The sequence below is a fragment of the Engraulis encrasicolus genome, chromosome 15, assembly GCF_034702125.1.
Source record: "Engraulis encrasicolus isolate BLACKSEA-1 chromosome 15, IST_EnEncr_1.0, whole genome shotgun sequence".
Taxonomy (NCBI): domain Eukaryota; kingdom Metazoa; phylum Chordata; class Actinopteri; order Clupeiformes; family Engraulidae; genus Engraulis; species Engraulis encrasicolus.
In genome coordinates this window covers 11,989,392-12,007,264 of record NC_085871.1, presented here as the reverse complement: position 1 = coordinate 12,007,264, position 17,873 = coordinate 11,989,392, and the positions used below count along the sequence as shown (strand labels likewise).

At 44.8% G+C, this 17,873-nt stretch overlaps 1 protein-coding gene across 1 annotated transcript; it reads left to right on the top strand.

Moving 5' to 3' along the window:
- The first annotated feature begins 62 nt into the window (after nucleotides 1–62).
- ada2b (adenosine deaminase 2b) lies at nucleotides 63–17,814 on the top strand. Its single transcript, XM_063217060.1, has 11 exons — nucleotides 63–107; nucleotides 346–578; nucleotides 2,170–2,507; nucleotides 3,380–3,596; nucleotides 4,014–4,224; nucleotides 7,091–7,218; nucleotides 12,238–12,328; nucleotides 14,502–14,610; nucleotides 15,741–15,898; nucleotides 16,693–16,895; nucleotides 17,280–17,814. Exons 3-11 carry the CDS (start codon nucleotides 2,195–2,197, stop codon nucleotides 17,368–17,370), a joined length of 1,521 nt encoding a protein of 506 aa, XP_063073130.1. The 5' UTR covers nucleotides 63–107; nucleotides 346–578; nucleotides 2,170–2,194; the 3' UTR covers nucleotides 17,371–17,814.
- Nucleotides 17,815–17,873: the final 59 nt, after the last annotated feature.

The following is a 17,873-nucleotide window of genomic DNA, read 5'->3' as shown; positions in this document are numbered from 1 at the left end:
GCCACAGTCACATGCCTGATTGTTGTGGAGCTCCTTCATGGAACAGACTCCAGTCAGACAGGCAGAGGAATGCAGCAGACTGACGGCTGCTGTAGAAGGGGGAAAGTGTAAGTTTGTTGTCATCAAGACAAGTACAATATTGTTAGGACAAGGGTATCAATGGGGTTTACTGGGGGATAGGGGGTAAGTTTGAGCACACTACACATTTTTTTTTAACAATGTATAAAGCGAATGTGTTGTAGAGGAGGCAGAGGAGTCTTGTTGGCCATTGAGGATCCCTTATGACAGCGGAACAGTAGCATGTGTACTCATGATGAGGTCTGGCTGATATGCTTTTGTCTCTAGTTTCAAGGGCGGATGAGGTCACTGTGCTCTTCAGATGCTGGAACAATGTGGAACTGGATGCCTTTTAGAAGAAGCTGTTGAACTTTTTTATTTTATTATTATTTCTTGGACCACAAGAACACAAGTGTAGTTGGTCTACAGCAGATGCCGGAAGATTCCTGGGTGATTTATCTCCTCTTTCACTCCATTCAGTCTTTGCCTAGAGACCCAAGGAAGTACAGTAATTTGAACTGGTAAGTTTTCCTTCTCAATATTCTCTATATTCATAAGTATCCCATTTGACATTCATGTGATATGACGGGAACTTTTAAAAAATTATATTTGGAGATTTTTAGGGGCTTTCCCGACTTTATTTGATAGGACAGTGTGAGATGGTGACAGAGATGGGGGAGGATCGGAAATGACCTCGGGCAGCAATCAAACCCGGGTCCTTGCCTGAATAGTACAGTGCCTTAACCAATTGAGCCACCGCCAAGACCATTTCATGTGAAACATAACTGTTTCCATGAACATTCAGGATGAAACCTGCTGTGTACTGTCGTGTGTCTATTGTGAGGTTGCTGTGTCAGCTTCCCTGCTGATGTTCGGCACGTCCCCATAAGTGACATTAAGTTTAATATCATTACCTTCCTTCTTTGTGTGTGTGTGTGTGTACTGTAAGCACATGAGGGGTAAAAAAGAATGTGGATAAGTTAGAGGGACCCTGAGCTGTCTCCTAGTTCTTTTTTATTTCTTTTAATTTGTCTGTGGGGCTTTATTTAGACTGGACAGTTGAGGATGGATACAGGAAATGAGTGGGAGAGGGACATGGGGTAGGATTGGGGTGAAAAGAAAGAATGAAAACCCACCTGGGCATTGTCATTGTCACTGGAGTAAGTATTTGTCAATGACAATAAAAAGCTCTTGATTCATTGTGACACAACACTCTACAGCACACAAGTGCACACTGCACACAATGAAATTGCATTTATGCCTCACCATGCTCAGGGTACCTCAGTGATGGGCGAGAGCACTGGTTAATTACTCCACCCACCAACCTAGCAGGTCGGGAATTGAACCAGCAACCTTTGGGCTACAAGTCTGACGCCCTAACCGCTTACCCATGACTGATCTATGACCCATTCTGGACTCAAACCTGGGTCATGGTCTTAGCCTTAGACGTGGCGCCATGGTACCCCCAAGCTGTCCCCTAGTTCTGAAGGTTGTCCTGTACAATATGTATATCCAGTATACCAGTAGCCTCGATTCTGCACCTTTCATTAGGTAGTGGCACATGGAGGAAAGTGGAGGGAGAATCACAACCTCATTTCCAGCACCACAGTGTAAGCGGCCCCCGAGACATAGGTTCCCCACCACCTCAGTGCAGGTTGGCTCTAATAGGATAGAGTAGCACTTACAGTGATAGGAGAAAGGTAAACCTCAATTATTTAACTCAAGGGGAGGTGTAATATGAGCTTCTTTCCGAAAATGGGACAGTATCACTTTAATAGGACGAACTCATAAGCAAGGGGGAGAATCGCACATGTGGTAAAGGCCCTTAGAAGTGGAGAGAGCTGAATGCAAGGAAGGGAAGCTGGCTAATTACAGAAGACGAAGAAATTTAATTCGCACATAATCTCGAAGCCAATGTCTATCCAATACAATGCACATTTTCGGCAGAACCACTAGAGGCCGCTATAAAGTTGTTTATATCGGCGTGTTTATGTCAAAGTTGCATAGGATATCTTTAAATCCTCCCATTATTGGCAGGCCACTTGTTTTTGTGGTTACTGGGCTGGGCCTTAACTTTGTATTTCTCTGCTGATTATAATAACTTCATTATAGATCCCTGTGTAATACTTGGACAAAGATGAACCACCTTAGTCCCAGCTCTACGCCTTCCGCCACGTTCTCCATCATGGCCTTGACCCTTGCCTTGCACCTCTGTGGTGCCGCCCCTGACCCACGGCATAGGGAGCAGCTGATGCGACAGGAGGCCTCTATGCAAACAGGGGGCAGTGTTGTGCTGAATGCTGCTGAGCAGAAGCTCGACGCCTATCTGCACAAACTGAAGGTGCAGGAGATGGCATTGGATCCATTCCCGCCCTCTGTGCATTTCTTCAAAGCACGGCCCTACATTGAGAAGAGCCCTATATTTCAACTAATAAAGAAAATGCCTAAAGGTAAACAAATACACACGCGCACGCGCACACACACACACACACACACACACACACACACACACACACACACACACACACACACACACACACACACACACTAAAGGACCCCCCACCCACACGCACACAAACACACTTTTACACACACTGTGAAGTGTCCAGTTAGTTGGCACTTTTTCAAATGGATTTAAAAATGATGAATAGAAAACGTTTTGATGTCTGTCATGCTCTGGGTATCTGATGCTACTGATGCCAAATTAGTTGCCTACTCTGATACTACTGATGCCAAATATCTTCAATTGTACCACCCCACTTGATTCGTTTTTGCCTGGTATCAGTTGGTAATATAACAGAACATTATAATGGGATGGAATAATTTTAAATAAATTCAAAATAAGATCTATTGTAGAACATTTGCATAGGCTAAGTATTTGTATTGTTCTTGGTTTGAATCTAAGCTTGAATCTAAATTGCTTGTGTTTTTACATGTTGAGTGAGCGTACTGCATGTACTGCAATTAAAACATTCCAAGCTCTGATAAAAAAAGACAGAAAAAAAGATGAACTGGTTGTGGTTGTGCTGGTCAGGTGCTGCTCTGGTGCTGTTTTGGGAAAGGTGCCCTCTGATAGCCTGGCTCTCACGCATGCTTCGTGCATCTTTGTTAAACTTTGTGAGCTCATCCATCTGCGTGAGAACCAGGTTAGCCCTCTGGTGCCCACTTTGTATATAGGCCCCTTTAATTTTTTATGAGACACGCTCCCCATCCCATACTCCTGTTCTTTGTTGCACTTGAAGAAGGACTGAGGTCTGAAACGTCCTGCCATTAAACAACTGGAAGCATTAACAGTGTTGCGGACATTTATCATTCATTTCAGGTGCTGCTCTCCACCTGCATGGCCGAGCCCTGGTGAGTGCGGAGTGGCTGGTGAAGAATGCCACCTACAGGCCGGACTGCTACATCTGCTTCACGGGCAATTCAGTGCGATTCCTCTTCTCCACTTGGACGCCCTACCCCACATACAACTGCTGGCACTGGCAGCTGCTGAAGACCCTGAGAGCCAACATGGCTGATCCTGTCAAGTTTGACCACAGGTCTCAACCACTCACTGATCAACTCGACTCACTGGTTGATTGAGTTAAAGACTGAACGAATGAATGGATGACATCTGTACAATTGAATTAATACTGTAAATGTCTGAGTAAATGTAAGAAAGAAATAAATAAAAAAAGAAAAAAAATACTATATAGCCTATCCACCTTATTATCCACCAGTTACAAGGGTGGCACCATTACGACTTTGCTAGTGCTAAATTATTCAGAAGGGCTATGGTTAGGCTAACTGGAACTAGCAGACCGGAAATGGAGGCCTAATAGGCGGGGTGTAATAAGGTGAATAGCCTATTTTTGGTTCAGAAATTAAAAATGTATTCATATCAATTCTTTGCTACTATATCCTGTAGACTTAAATATGTCATGTCATGTCTCACAATTTTTTTTTATTGTCTGTAGCCTCATTCAGAATCTCACCCTACTTACCGATGACCCAGAATCGGCCTACCCAACTCAGGACGCTGCGTGGGCCCGTTTTGAGGATGCTTTTCGTGTCCTCTCTGGCCTGGTCTCCTATGCTCCCGTGTTCAGAGACTACCTCTACCAAGCCCTGGAGGAATTGTATACAGACAATGTAATGTATGTGGAGATAAGAAGTAGCATACCGCGGGTTAGTATGCGTGTTGTTATATGGTATTTTGAACATTTACTCTGCAATAGTTCTCCCACATCACTAAGACTTTTAACATTATTTTTTAGGCCCATTGGTCCCACACCATATTTCTGCAGCTCCATGTTCCCACATTTCTAAGAACTCATTCAAATTTAGGCCCTATGGTCCATGGCGGGGAGGAAGGCATGTTCTCTTAGCTTATTGTTAGAAATGTGGGAGAGTTGTGGAACATAGTGCCTATATTTGAACTTCTTTAAAATGTGGGAACATGGAGCAGCAGGAATAAGCTGTGGGACCATTGGGTTGTGGGAACATCTGCTGACCCCCCATGAAATCTGTCCCCCAATGCCGTGAGATTTCTGTCTGCTTGCATCTGTGTAGCAAGTGGTTTGGCACGGTGATGACGCAGATGAGCTGTCCTATTACTAACCCCAACTCCGATGAAGTTGGGACGTTTGGTAAACAGTGAATAAAATCAAAATGCTATCATTTTCAAAACATTCAATCTATTCATTAGATGGAGAATAGTGAAAAGACAACATATTAAGTGTTAAAACCGAGAAAAAATATTGTTTTGGGGGACATATGTACTCATTTCTAATTTGATAAATCCAACACGTCTCAAAAGAGTTGGGACGGGGACAATAAATGGCAGCAAATGTCGAGGAAGACTAAAAACAAAACAAAAGACAACACTTAACAGTTAAATACATTAACCGATGAGATGATTTTACATAAAAAACAGTGTTAATTCCTATCTTGGACATGATTTCACCAGCTTAAATGGTGGGTGTATTCCTTGTCATGTTTTGCAATGTTTTCCTTTCTGTAGTGCTTACAGTGTGACAGGTCTTGACCAAAAACCCACCATTTTATCACCTGCTGGTCCTTATGATGGAGCCAAACTGTTAAACATAGTAGAGAATGCAATTTGACCTTACTATGTGGCAGTAATCGAAGATCTCCCTTCAAAATATATTGCATGAGTGGCTTTTCATGCTGTTTAAAACCCATGTATACCATTCAGCACTGTATTTAACTCTACAGATGAGTGAGAACATCTTAACCAATGCACTACTGCACCCGCATGCCATCATGGAGGCTGACTTTTGAAGCTAGCACTAACACAAGTTGGATGGTCCATTTTCACTGTAGCACAGGATGTGCCATGCTCTATTATTGTCAAAAAGAATGGACTTCTACAACTTCTGCTGACTTCTGTAAGCAAAGGACAGTTTCCCATGTCTTCTGGGTTTATTTCAAGTGAGCTCAGGTGCTTAGGAGAATGTTACACCCCTGTATCATTTGCACACATTAAGCATTCTTAATATGGTCAATTTTCAATAGCTCTAGCACTCCAGGAATTAGAGTGAGACTACAGCCAATATATATTTCATGATGTCATGAACCTATACAATGATTTTATTAACAAAAATATGTCTTATATACACTCAATCGTGGTAAATCAAAGGGAATTCAAAAATGTATGTAATAACTATGGTAATTATTCCCTTTGCATCTTTAATTCTGAGTGACTCAGCCTGTCTGTGATGATCTTATACCTGGACACCTATATTGTCAGTCAGTACAATTCATTTTGAAATGTTCTTCTTTGTTGTTTTATCTTATTTGGATGTTTACTAAATTTCACTGATCCCCGTCCCAACTCTTTTGAGACGTGTTGGATTTATCAAATTAGAAATGAGTACATATGTCCCCCAAAACAATATTCTTTCTCGGTTTTAACACTTAATATGTTGTCTTTTCACTATTCTCCATCTAATGAATAGATTGAATGTTTTGAAAATTATAGCATTTTGATTTTATTCACTGTTTACCAAACGTCCCAACTTCATCGGAGTTGGGGTTTGTACTATTGAGCAATTTGAATGGTTTCAATGCTGACGATTGGCTCCCCACACTCTAAAACATTGCGAGCCAGTTAAATGTAAAAAAGTATGTTTCCCTGCTACCTTAATATTTTAAGTCAACTCAACTGAAGGCTTAACTCAACCTCAAGGCTTTCTCAAGTTGAGTTAACTTACAAAGTTAAGGCAGGAGACAGGGCAACTTACTTTTTTATGTTTAACTGGCTGCAAATGATGCAATGCCAGACTAAACTGTTCCTGTTATTTGCAGGCTAGAACTGCATATGTCTTTCAGGGAAGAGACACAGGGTGCATTCCAATATGCAACCTTGCATCCTCCACTTGTGCTTGTGGCCTCACGTTTTGCTGATGCCCCGCCTCTGTGGAGAAAACAATTAAGTTTCCCCGCCGTCAGCCTAGCCAGAACAATTTTTGGGGAACTATTCTTCATACACCATCCAGTTTGCAAATGAGAATATGACTTTAAAATTGAGCTTTTGCAAGATGTTGAAATATAATGCTGTTGTCAGCGATGTCATCATGACGTATTACTTCCTGTTACGAGGCCACAAGCACAAGTGGAGGACGCAAGGTCGCATAATGGAACGCACCCACAGCCTCTTCAAACTTCAAAATAGAAGTCTATTGGCCTACAACTTAACACTTCACTATGACCTAAATGCATGAGATTCTCTGTAGATACAGTAACATACACAACTTCTGTGTGTTCATGCATATTGGAAAAATCTAAGAAAGTAGACCAAATGATGATTATCTGGCCACGGAGGGGGGTGGGCCAGGTATTACTGGGGGCCAGGTATTGCAATGACCCTGTCTGTCTGTCTGTCTGTCTGTCTGTCTGTCTGCCTGCTGTTCCTTCTAACCACAGTGTTTTGGGTCGCGTAAGTGTGATGCCTAAAACAGATCATTGCCTGAATAAAGCATTAGGAAGTGGGCCATGTTGCTATCTCTTATTACTCTTGTTCGATTTGCAGTTGTATGAGGCTGATGGCAGCATTCATGAAAGGGTTTGGTCAGCGAAACTCTACCAGGATGTGATCGCAAAATTCTCATCAAAGCATCCAGACTTCTTGGGATTGCGGGTCATACTTTCAACTCACAGGTTAGTAAGATAACGTTGGGTTACGAATGTAACCTTGGTTCTGTGAAGGAAAGAAAGGCTGCCAGACGGCTAGCCCAAGGGGCTGGAATATAATCCGCGCATGCGCGAGTTCTGAGGTACACTTATATCAAAACTTCATCACGTGAGTATGCCGCGCTACTGTACACAGTATATAAGTCCCAGCGCGGCATACTTCGTCCTCATAAAAATCCTGAACGCGAAGTCCAGAGCGACGACGAAGTCTGGCAGCCTTTCTTTCCTTCACAGAACCAAGGTTACATCCGTAACCCAACGTTCTGTTTCACTCAAGAAAGGCTGCCAGACGGCTAGCCCAAGGGGCTGGAATATGTATGCCCAAACGTCGCGGCGGACAACCATACGACAATTGAATAAAGACACTGGACAATGCAAGAGTCAAAGACCCTTATTGAATGTCCACATGCGAACAGGGCTAGAGTGACTGGTTAACAGAACTCAAGTTAAACACAGTCGAATATGTGACCATCTGTCACAAGCTTAGAACCGAATTCCCAAAGGATGTGGGAGATAACATGTTGAGGTTATAGAACCTTGTGAAGATCGACGGTGAAGCCCAGCAGGCCACCGGGCAACCTCTTGTAAAAGGACTCCCTTCAGGAGCGACCATGAGGTGGCTCAGAGTTAGGAGGGCTGTAGGAGTCCAACACAATCGCCTGGTTGAGATTCTGTGTTGAAAGAATCTTCTGCATAAAGTCTGTATTAGGGCGTAGGACCACACCGGTGCCTTCTGGCTGAACATGGAAGCAGTCAGGATGAGTGGACAGCGCATGTAGCTCTCCAATACGCTTCGCTGAGGTGATGGCGAGAAGAAAAATCGCCTTCTGAGACAGCCATTTTAGGTTGATACTCCCAACGGGCTCGAATGGGGGCTTCGCCAGAGCACTGAGGACAATGTGGAACTGCCATGGCGGCACAGATTGAAGCCTCCTTGGGCGCAGTCTTTGAGCTCCTCTCATGAATTGGATAGACAGAGGATTAGCTCCGAGCGTTTTGCCATCTACTCGCTTATGGCAGGCGGATATTGCAGAGAGAAAAACCTTTAGCTTTGAAGGGGACTTGCCTTCACCAAGTTTCTTTTGCAAGAATTCCAGGACTGAAGCTAGAGGGCAGGACCGGGGGCACTCATGCCACTGTTCGCACCATGCTTTGAAGGCTGCCCATCTTTAAGAGTACACAGCTCTTGTCGATGGGGCCCTAGCACACTGCAAGGTTCTTGTAACTGAGAATAACAACCCCCGAGCGAGGAGGGTGTCCCTTCTAACGGCCAGACCCACAAATTTAGGGCGGCTGGTGTCAGGTGCCACAACTCTCCCCTTGCGCAATGGGAGTTGCCATGGGGTACTCGAGAGGAGGATCTGAATCTCTGCAAACCATGGCACATGGGGGCGAAATGGAGCCATTAAGACAACTCTCAGGTTCTCCTTCCTGGTCTTCTCCAGGAATCATGGAGAGAGGGGGGAAGATCGTCCACCCCCAGTGGTGCGTCGTCTTGGTTTAAGGAAGACCAGAGTGGACAGTGGGACGACTCCCTTGAGGCGAAAAGATTGCTGTGTGCCTTCCCAAAATGAACCCAGATCAGATGCATTGTTTCCGGGTACAATCGCCATTCACTTGGGTGTGGCTTACCCCTTCACAGCAGCATACCTGCTGTGTTCAGAGTGCCCGGCAGGTGCACTGCTCTGATCGAGTGGAGTCGAGTGCCTGCTTAGAGGAGGAGTTCACGGGCCATGTTGCGTAACGCCTGGGACCTCAGGCCTCCCTGGCGGTCACATATGCTATGGCTGACATGTTATCTGTTTGAATTAAGACACTCTTGTTCTGGAGTACTGGCAAAAAGTGCCGGGGGGCAAGATATATCAGTCTCAACTCAAGAATATTTATGTGGACAGTTTTCCAACACTCCTCTGGCTCCTACATCATTCAAGACTGCCCTCCAGCCTGACAGCGATGCGTCTGTGGTCAGAACTTTGCGCTGGTAGATTCTGCCTAGTCGTACACCTCTGCACAAATTCTGGGGTATGGCCCACTATTGGAGGGCTCATAGGCACACAGGTGGCAGAGGGACAGATTTTCCCCTGTCCAGTACTGGGTGTACTTGGGCAGGTACCACTTTGCACTGGACCCATATCTAGAAGGCCAAGGCGTACCATCTAGGATGCAGCAGCCATGAGGCCCAGCAGCCTCTGACACTGGTGAGCATGCACATTCCTCCGTCCCATGAACTGTGACCGGCATTGTTTCAGGGCAATAACCTCCTGATCCGAGAGACATGCCACCATCGTCAGAGTCCAGTTTCACTCCAAGGAAGGTGATTTGTTGTGAGGGAGGCAGTTGGCTCTTGTCTGAATTGAGAGACAGGCCCAACATTTGTAAGTATTCCATTACCATTGCTGTGTCCTGCCCTGCCTGCTGACTCTACTGGGAACATTTTAACCAGTCGTAATTGAGATAGATAATTGACTCTGACGCCCCTCTGACACAGCGGGCTCAAGGCTGTGTCCATGTATTTTGTGAATGGGATAGGCCGAAGGGAAGGACGTTGAACTCGAAAGTTCTGTCCTCCAACGCAATCGGAGAAACTGGCGATGAGCAGGGTGGACTGCAATGTGGAAATAGGCACCTCTGAAGCCTATACTCGTGAACCAATCCCCGCACTGAATCGATTGACAGATTTGGGTCAGTGACAGCATTTGAAATGCAACGGGCGTAAATACTGGTTAGTGGCCTTAGGTCCAGTATTGCACGGAATCCACCATCTAGTTTCGGAACTAGGAAGTAGCTCAAATAAAAGCCACTCCGCCGTTCGTTGCGACTTAACTCCCTTATTGCTCCTTTCCTTAACAGAGTATTTATCTCCTCTGTAAGGCCAGCTGCCGCTCTGGGTCTGGCTGATGAGAAACAAGAACACCCTTGAACATGGGTGGGCGGCGCCTGAACTGTAGCCGGTAACCAAACCTTACCGTTGAAACAACCCAAGAACTGGGAGAACACATTTCCCACACCTCCAATTGAGTGTGGGAGAAAACGTGCGGCAGGGCCACCTTCCGCACAAGAGCTGTGGGAGGGAGGACGAGAGCAGCAATAGTCATCCATCGCGAAATAGTTGCCAAAAACCAACGTTATCCGCTCCGTGGATGTTGGCAAACTGTGCCCACTGCAGCATAGGGGTAGCCACCTCTGGTTGCTCCCACACAGTCGTCATTTCCCTGACAAAGTCCGGGGGAAGAGGTCTGAGCTCAAATCAGAATGATGGGGAGATGTTAAGCCATCTATGTATCCAGCATCAAGGTTATCGGATGCTTGCACTCATAGCAGCTCCACACTATTATCAGCACCTTGTGGGGACAGCTGCTGTGGTGACACCCTTGCAGGCTGCACTGAAGGGGCCATCTGTAGCCCTATTCACCTTACTCAGTAGAGTATGTGATGAGAAGGGGAGACCGCTCTCCCTGCCCTTAAAGCTAGTGCATGATCAGGGCTCAGACATGTCACACACAGTGTATGTCCATCTTTCACTGGCATTCTACTGTTGCAATTAAAACAGTTCTGGAATCCAGGCATCGTTTTTTTTTTTTTTTTTTTTAACCTATATTAAAATATATAAATGTTATTATTAATATTATTATTACTTCATCATTAAGTATCATTATTATTTCAGTCACACCTTGACTTTAGGCATGAACCTGATAGCACTGTTACTGCCTGGTACCAGATATGGTTCCAGCAGAGGTGCAAGAGATGGTGGGCACTAAGTGTCTCACACTCCAGTAGCAGCACTAATCACCCTAGGTACCGACCCTGGTACCAGCGTTGATCACTCATCGGTACCGAGAATGAGATTGTTGGTACCAAGAGTTGCGCAGCACGAGATCACGTCATGTGAGGCTGCTGGAGTAGCCTATAACATGCTCGCAAGCAACTCCTTCGACAGAGGGAGAGCGGCGGCAGGCAGCGTTGATTAGCTAGAGAGATGTCTCTGTAATCTCTTTCCTCCCTAGAGCAAACCACAACAACAGATTACTTACCTCAAGTTGAATTTCAAGTTGAATTTCAAGTGGAATTCTGGTACCAGCGTTGATCTCTCACCGGTACCGAGAATGAGATTGTCGGTGCCGAGAGTTGCGCAGCACGAGATCACGTCAGATGAGGCAGCTGGAGTATAACATGCACGCAAGCAACTCGATAGAGGGAGAGTGGCGGCAGTTTGTTACACAGGATAATTATTCCACTGCGGAACCAACGAGCCCAGCGAGTAACTTCCTCGACAGAGGAAGAGTCGCGGCCGTCCTGCAGGAGAGTTCATGCACGCAAGCAACTCGATAGAAGAGGGAGAGTGGCGGCAGAATCACAGTGAGCTACTGAACGGCGCCGAAGGTGCCCGTAGCAACATTAGAGATATAGCTAGAGAGATGTCTCTGTAATCTCTTTCCTCCCTAGAGCAAACCACAACAACAGATTACTTACCTCAAGTTGAATTCCAGGTGGATATGCGCCTCGGGGATTCCACGAGAGTAGCTTCACATGCGAAAGCACAAGCTACAGGGAGAAGCCACCGTTACTGTAAGCGGCGATAGCACACCTTAATAAGGTGGGGATAATAGCCTGATAACGATAGCCTGGAGAGGGGCAACAATAGTCACCAGCTCTCGGACAGCTAACTGCCAGTAGGCACCTCGTTACCAGTATCAATTCGTACCTTATCAGATCGCGTGAGGGATTAAAGAGGACGAAGTATGCCGCGCTGGGACTTATATACTGTGTACAGTAGCGCGGCATACTCACGTGATGAAGTTTTGATATAAGTGTACCTCAGAACTCGCGCATGCGCGGATTATATTCCAGCCCCTTGGGCTAGCCGTCTGGCAGCCTTTCTTGAGTGAAACAGAACGCAAAATAATCTTGTGTGTAGGCCTACATTTTTGTCTTTTTGAATGATTGATCCATAAACCCACTGCATATTCACGTCGTCTTTCTTTCCAGGATCCAGTGTCTGTATTCAATGAAGCTAGCTGTCAAAAGTGCCATTGAAATGCAAAAGAATTTTCCGGAGCTGATAGCAGGGTTTGACTTGGTGAGATGGACCAATGCTCAGTTCAATATTTGTGTTGCTGCATCAGTTATTAGAGAGAAACATGAACACAAGCAAACTCCTGCTTAGTATATAATGAGTATTTAATGATTTAATATTTACGTGAATACGTTCTTTGGTATCCCTGTATGTCATTTTATGATATGCCCGAACAGTATCTTGTTTTAAAAGGAAGTTAAAAACAGTTTTGTTCTCATCTGCCTTTGGTGATAGTTAAAGGATAGTTCCGGCGTAAAATGAAAGTTTCACCATCGCTTTCCCATGCCACATAATGTATCTAATGATGAGCCATTCCGGGCAATGCCGCGCCGTTATGGAGTTAGCTTATTTTAAGCTTTTTGGTGAAAAACGCAGCCAACGCATCACGGCGGGGCCAATTATAAACCTATTCTTTTCTGATGTTTCCCCGCTATAAACAACTTCAAAAACGCTACACACTTCATCACAAAGGTCTCGTCAATCAAACCGTGGCACAGAGAATGTCATCGAACCACACAATCTTTCACTGGCCAGTGTTTTCAGAGGTGTCTCACTGTTGCAACTCTCTGACCTGGATGCAGGCTACTCAATCAGGTGGCTAGGTAGGCTAAACATGGTCCGCGGTTCGCACCGGCTACGACCGTAAAATGAAAAGCTGGAACCCCGACCGTTTTCACCGACTGCCACTGTCTAAACCAGCCATATTACGGGAATGGCTAATAGCATTAGAAGTGGACGAAACTGACATAAAAACCCGGAGGGATCGCTACTACCGTGTGTGGAGGGAGCATTTCGAGGATGATGGATGATGGCTACAAGAAGAGTAAGGGAGATGGAACACCTAAACGAAACCGTCTAAAGAGGAATGCTGTGTCAAAAAGGCGCATGGCTATGGAGGTATGTTTGAAGAGAGAGAAACATGTGTAAATGTGTCTGGCTCATGAATCTTGACTGTCTGTGAATCTGTGAAACTGGTTGCAACACCGCGCGTCTTTGCCAGCAAGCACTCTGTTTTGGGAAGCATATAGCCTACAGGTACAGTAAATGTAGCCCACTACAGGAGATAAATACACTGTCAAAACAAACTAGCGCGGGATGGCAAGTGAAATTGTGAAATTGTGCGACCTGAGGCATTCGATGTGGTTGATGTCAAGCATGCTAGAGTAGTTTCAGTGAAGTAGACTAATGACCAGGGCGCGCGAGGTCAGATGGACCATTACGCAACGGAGGAGGGCTGGAGGAATTTATAAAGTCGTACTAGAAGTACTCTTACAGATGTAAGTACACCACCAGTGGTGTGTTATTACAAAGCTGAATCCATGTTATATTATACCGTGTTGCAATTACTTTGTAAGAGTAGTCTGCCTACCTGTACTCTCCATGCAACTCTTCAAATCTGCTGCCTGCACACACGGTAGCGATCCCTCCGGGTTTTTACGCCAGTTTCGTCCACTTCTAATGCTATTAGCCATTCCCGTAATATGGCTGGTTTAGACAGTGGCAGTCGGTGAAAACGGTCGGGGTTCCAGCTTTTCATTTTACGGTCGCAGCCGGTGCGAACCGCGGACCATGTTTAGCCTACCTAGCCACCTGATTGAGTAGCCTGCATCCGGGTCAGAGAGTTGCAACAGTGAGACACCTCTGAAAACACTGGCCAGTGAAAGATTGTGTGGTTCGATGACATTCTCTGTGCCTCGGTTTGATTGACGAGACCTTTGTGATGAAGTGTGTAGCGTTTTTGAAGTTGTTTATAGCGGGGAAACATCAGAAAAGAATAGGTTTATAATTGGCCCCGCCGTGATGCGTTGGCTGCGTTTTTCACCAAAAAGCTTAAAATTAGCTAACTCCATAACGGCGCGGCATTGCCCGGAATGGCTCATCATTAGATACATTATGTGGCATGGGAAAGCGATGGTGAAACTTTCATTTTACGCCGGAACTATCCTTTAATTACACACTATCTAACACAATATAGTTTTTTTCTTCTCTTTTCTCTATTCTTAAGCACATTGAATGACATTTATGTAGCCTATGATAATGTTCTATGTAAATATTTTGATTGATTGATTGATTGATTGATATGATTATCATGATAAAACAGTGTTCTGTATTCATTGCCCTTGCCAACCAAAAGACACAATGATCCAATTCTGATCAAATGTCAATGGTCCATCAGGTGGGCAGGGAGGATGATGGGAACCCTCTGTGGTACTTCAAAGAGGCACTGAGTCTTCCTGCTCAATTCGGAGTTCATCTTCCCTACTATTTCCATGCAGGAGAGACTGGTGAGTCATTGCTAAACACTTGTTTACCTTTACTTCCAGTGATAGGCCTACCACAACTACAACAACGGACCTCTGGCAAGGTTGATTGGGATTGATTGTGTGTTACAAATATAATCTAGTGAAGACCACCTAAGGAGGGTGCATCTGCTCTTTGTGGTGGTCTAACTGTAGGGACACATAGACGCGAATTTGGCCAAGCGAAGCAAACTTCGCCATTCATTCCTATGAGGGAGGCGAAGGCAAGCGAATAGGAGCGGAGCAAAATTATTACATGTAAACCAAGTTTAATATTATGCAAATGAGGACCGAATTTCACGTGCGCCGGCCAATCAAATCAACTACACAAATGTTTAATTCGATTTGATTCGCAGCGAGGACCTGATGACGGTTGAGCTGTTAGAATGGAACACTTAATTTCGCCTCTCTTCGCCTTGCTAGTTTCGCCTGCTATGTGTCCCGGTAACGGTAGGGACACATACACGCGAATTTGCGAACTTTGCCATTCATTCCTATGAGAGAGGCGAAGGCAAGCGATGGCAAGCGAAAGCAAGCGAACAGGAGCGAAGCGAAGCGAAATTATTAAAGAAAGTTTAATGTTATGCAAATGAGGAGCGAATTCGCCTGCCGCGGCCCAATCAAATCAACAACATAACTGTTCCATTCCATTTGATTCGCCGCAACGACCTGATGACGGTTGGATTTCGCCTCTCTTCGATTCGCTTGCTTCGCCTCCTATGTGTCCCTACCGTTAGGCGCGTAATATGCGTAAATTTGGGGCACCGGCCCTGTTGGTCTGGAGGACAGGCTGCCAGCACCATGCCAGGGCCAGTGGACTGTATTTACTACAGTCCAGGTCGTTCACACTGAGTAACAGTGTTGCCAGATGTACGATAACTTTCGTATTGTACCATCATTTTCTCCTCTGTGCGATCAAAAATACATGATGTAGGCCTACGGTAATTTCACAGTTTTCATTCAGTTCATTTACAGTAGTTGCCTTGAAACAACCATTTGGAGTTCGTGTAGCCTATGATAATTTCCTCCCACAGCCCCAACCCCACCCAAAAAAAAAAAAAACGTTTTCCATCTGGCAACACGGCTGAGTTAACTCTTTCTGGTTGTGTGTGTAGACCGGGAAGGTACTGAGGTGGATGGCAACTTGCTAGACGCCTTGCTGTTCAACACCAGTCGGATTGGACACGGCTATGCTTTGCCTCACCACCCTCTGGCCAAAGAACTTGCCAGAAAGAAGGATGTGGCTGTTGAAGTATGTCCCATATCCAACCAAGTAAGTTTTTGGCATCTGTGCCTACAGTGTGGGTGTGTGTGTGTGTCTGTGTGTGAGTGTGTGTGTGTGAGAGAGAGAGAGAGAGAGAGAGAGAGAGAGAGAGAGAGAGAGAGAGAGAGAGAGAGAGAGAGAGAGAGAGATGCCAGGACTGTATTGATATTTTTATCATCTGAAGTACCTTTAGTCATAAATGAAAGCAGAACTTTCATTTATTTTATTATTTTACATTTGAAGACTGACAGTTCATCCAGTTAAGAACCATTACCTCCGACAGTGGATGTCTTATGCATTGCCTCCAAAAAAGTGGCAGATGCTGATAGTGATAGATGACAAATGATGTATTTACGTAGCATTGTGTGACTATTTTTATTGCTTGACGAATTAAAGACGTACACATCTTGATTGCATTGCATGGATATCTTGTTTGCCAAGAAAGTCAATGAAAGCCAAGTTAAACACCATCTCCTCTTTTTTGGTATTGTTTGCATATAAAAAGCAAATAATCACCTCACTGTCTTTAACCGGAAAACACACGCATGCATAGACGTGCACAGATACAGTAGGAACGCGTACCAAAGCACCTGCCCCTTAGCCACACTGGACAATGTCCCTTTTGAAAGTCCCTTTTTGTCACAATGTACTGTGGTCTATGTTGGCATTATCATCTAGAAATTAAGTTATCATCTGATCATCACCCCCCCTCAAGCACCTGCTCTCCAAAATGTCTGTGTGCGGCACTGCATGCAGGCACACACACACACACAGATATTCACATTATTCATATTTAACTGCAGGTTTTGAAGCTTCTGTCTGACATGCGTAATCACCCCGCCGCAGTCCTCATGACAGAGGGCCACCCCCTGGTCATCAGCTCCGATGACCCCTGTCTGTTTGGGAACACCGGCCTCTCCTATGACTTCTATGAGGCATTTGTAGGAATAGGTGGCTTAAGCGCCAACTTGGGCACCCTGAAAGAGCTTGCTATGAACTCGATCAAGTGAGTAAAGTTTACTTTACCTGTGAGTTAACGGTCACTGTCTTTGTGGTCATGTGCACATACGCACGCACACACACACACACACACACACACTGTATTGCCTCTGTTCCACTGGTGGTTTTCTGGTAGGCCTACAGCTAGACGCAGTGCGATTCAGCCGCCACTTTTTGCTCTTCGATTAAGCTGTGTCATGCCCAATCGAAAAGCAAAAAGTGGCGGCCGAGTTGTGCATTGTCAAACTGTAAGCCTATCAAAAAACTGCCAGTGGAAAAGAGCCATACATGTATGCCTATGTGATTACCCATACCATGTAAGACAAACACATCAACCCTCCTAACACAAACCACGTTAACTAAATACATCTAATATTTTTTTGTGGCATAGGTACAGCTCCCTCTCTCCGTCTCTGAAGAAGACACTGCATGATATGTGGCAGAAGAAGTGGGACACATTTATTTCTGATCATTACCACTGATCCAACTGCTCTACCCCTCCATTGAATGGCTTACAAAACTTAATCAGACATAATTATGAAACAGGTTAAATCCTCATGTTCACACATTATGTTTTATACTTTGTTCAATAAAAGCATTAAATCAACTGTTCATTGCATCTAATAAAAAGATAAATGGTTACTTAGTCCTGTGGTTTCCAAAGTGGGGGCAGGGGACCCCTGGGGTTCCGCGAGGGCGTGTTAGGGTGTAATGACTAAAAAGATATGTTGAATTCAGCAGAAAAATGCTAATTTTACAGTATACTAAAATTATATAAGAGAATCTGACTTCATAAAATTACTGGCATTTTTATTTCCTGCAGCAACATATAGGCCCTACATTTAATAGCACTGTAAACATTAGGGATTCAATGAGAGTAACTACAGTAATTGGCAAAATGAAAACTTAATCTGTAATAAATAATATTCCAGAATCCTTTTTGTTGTGTTTTTATTTTTTCATGGCAGGATAACGTTTCGACCTC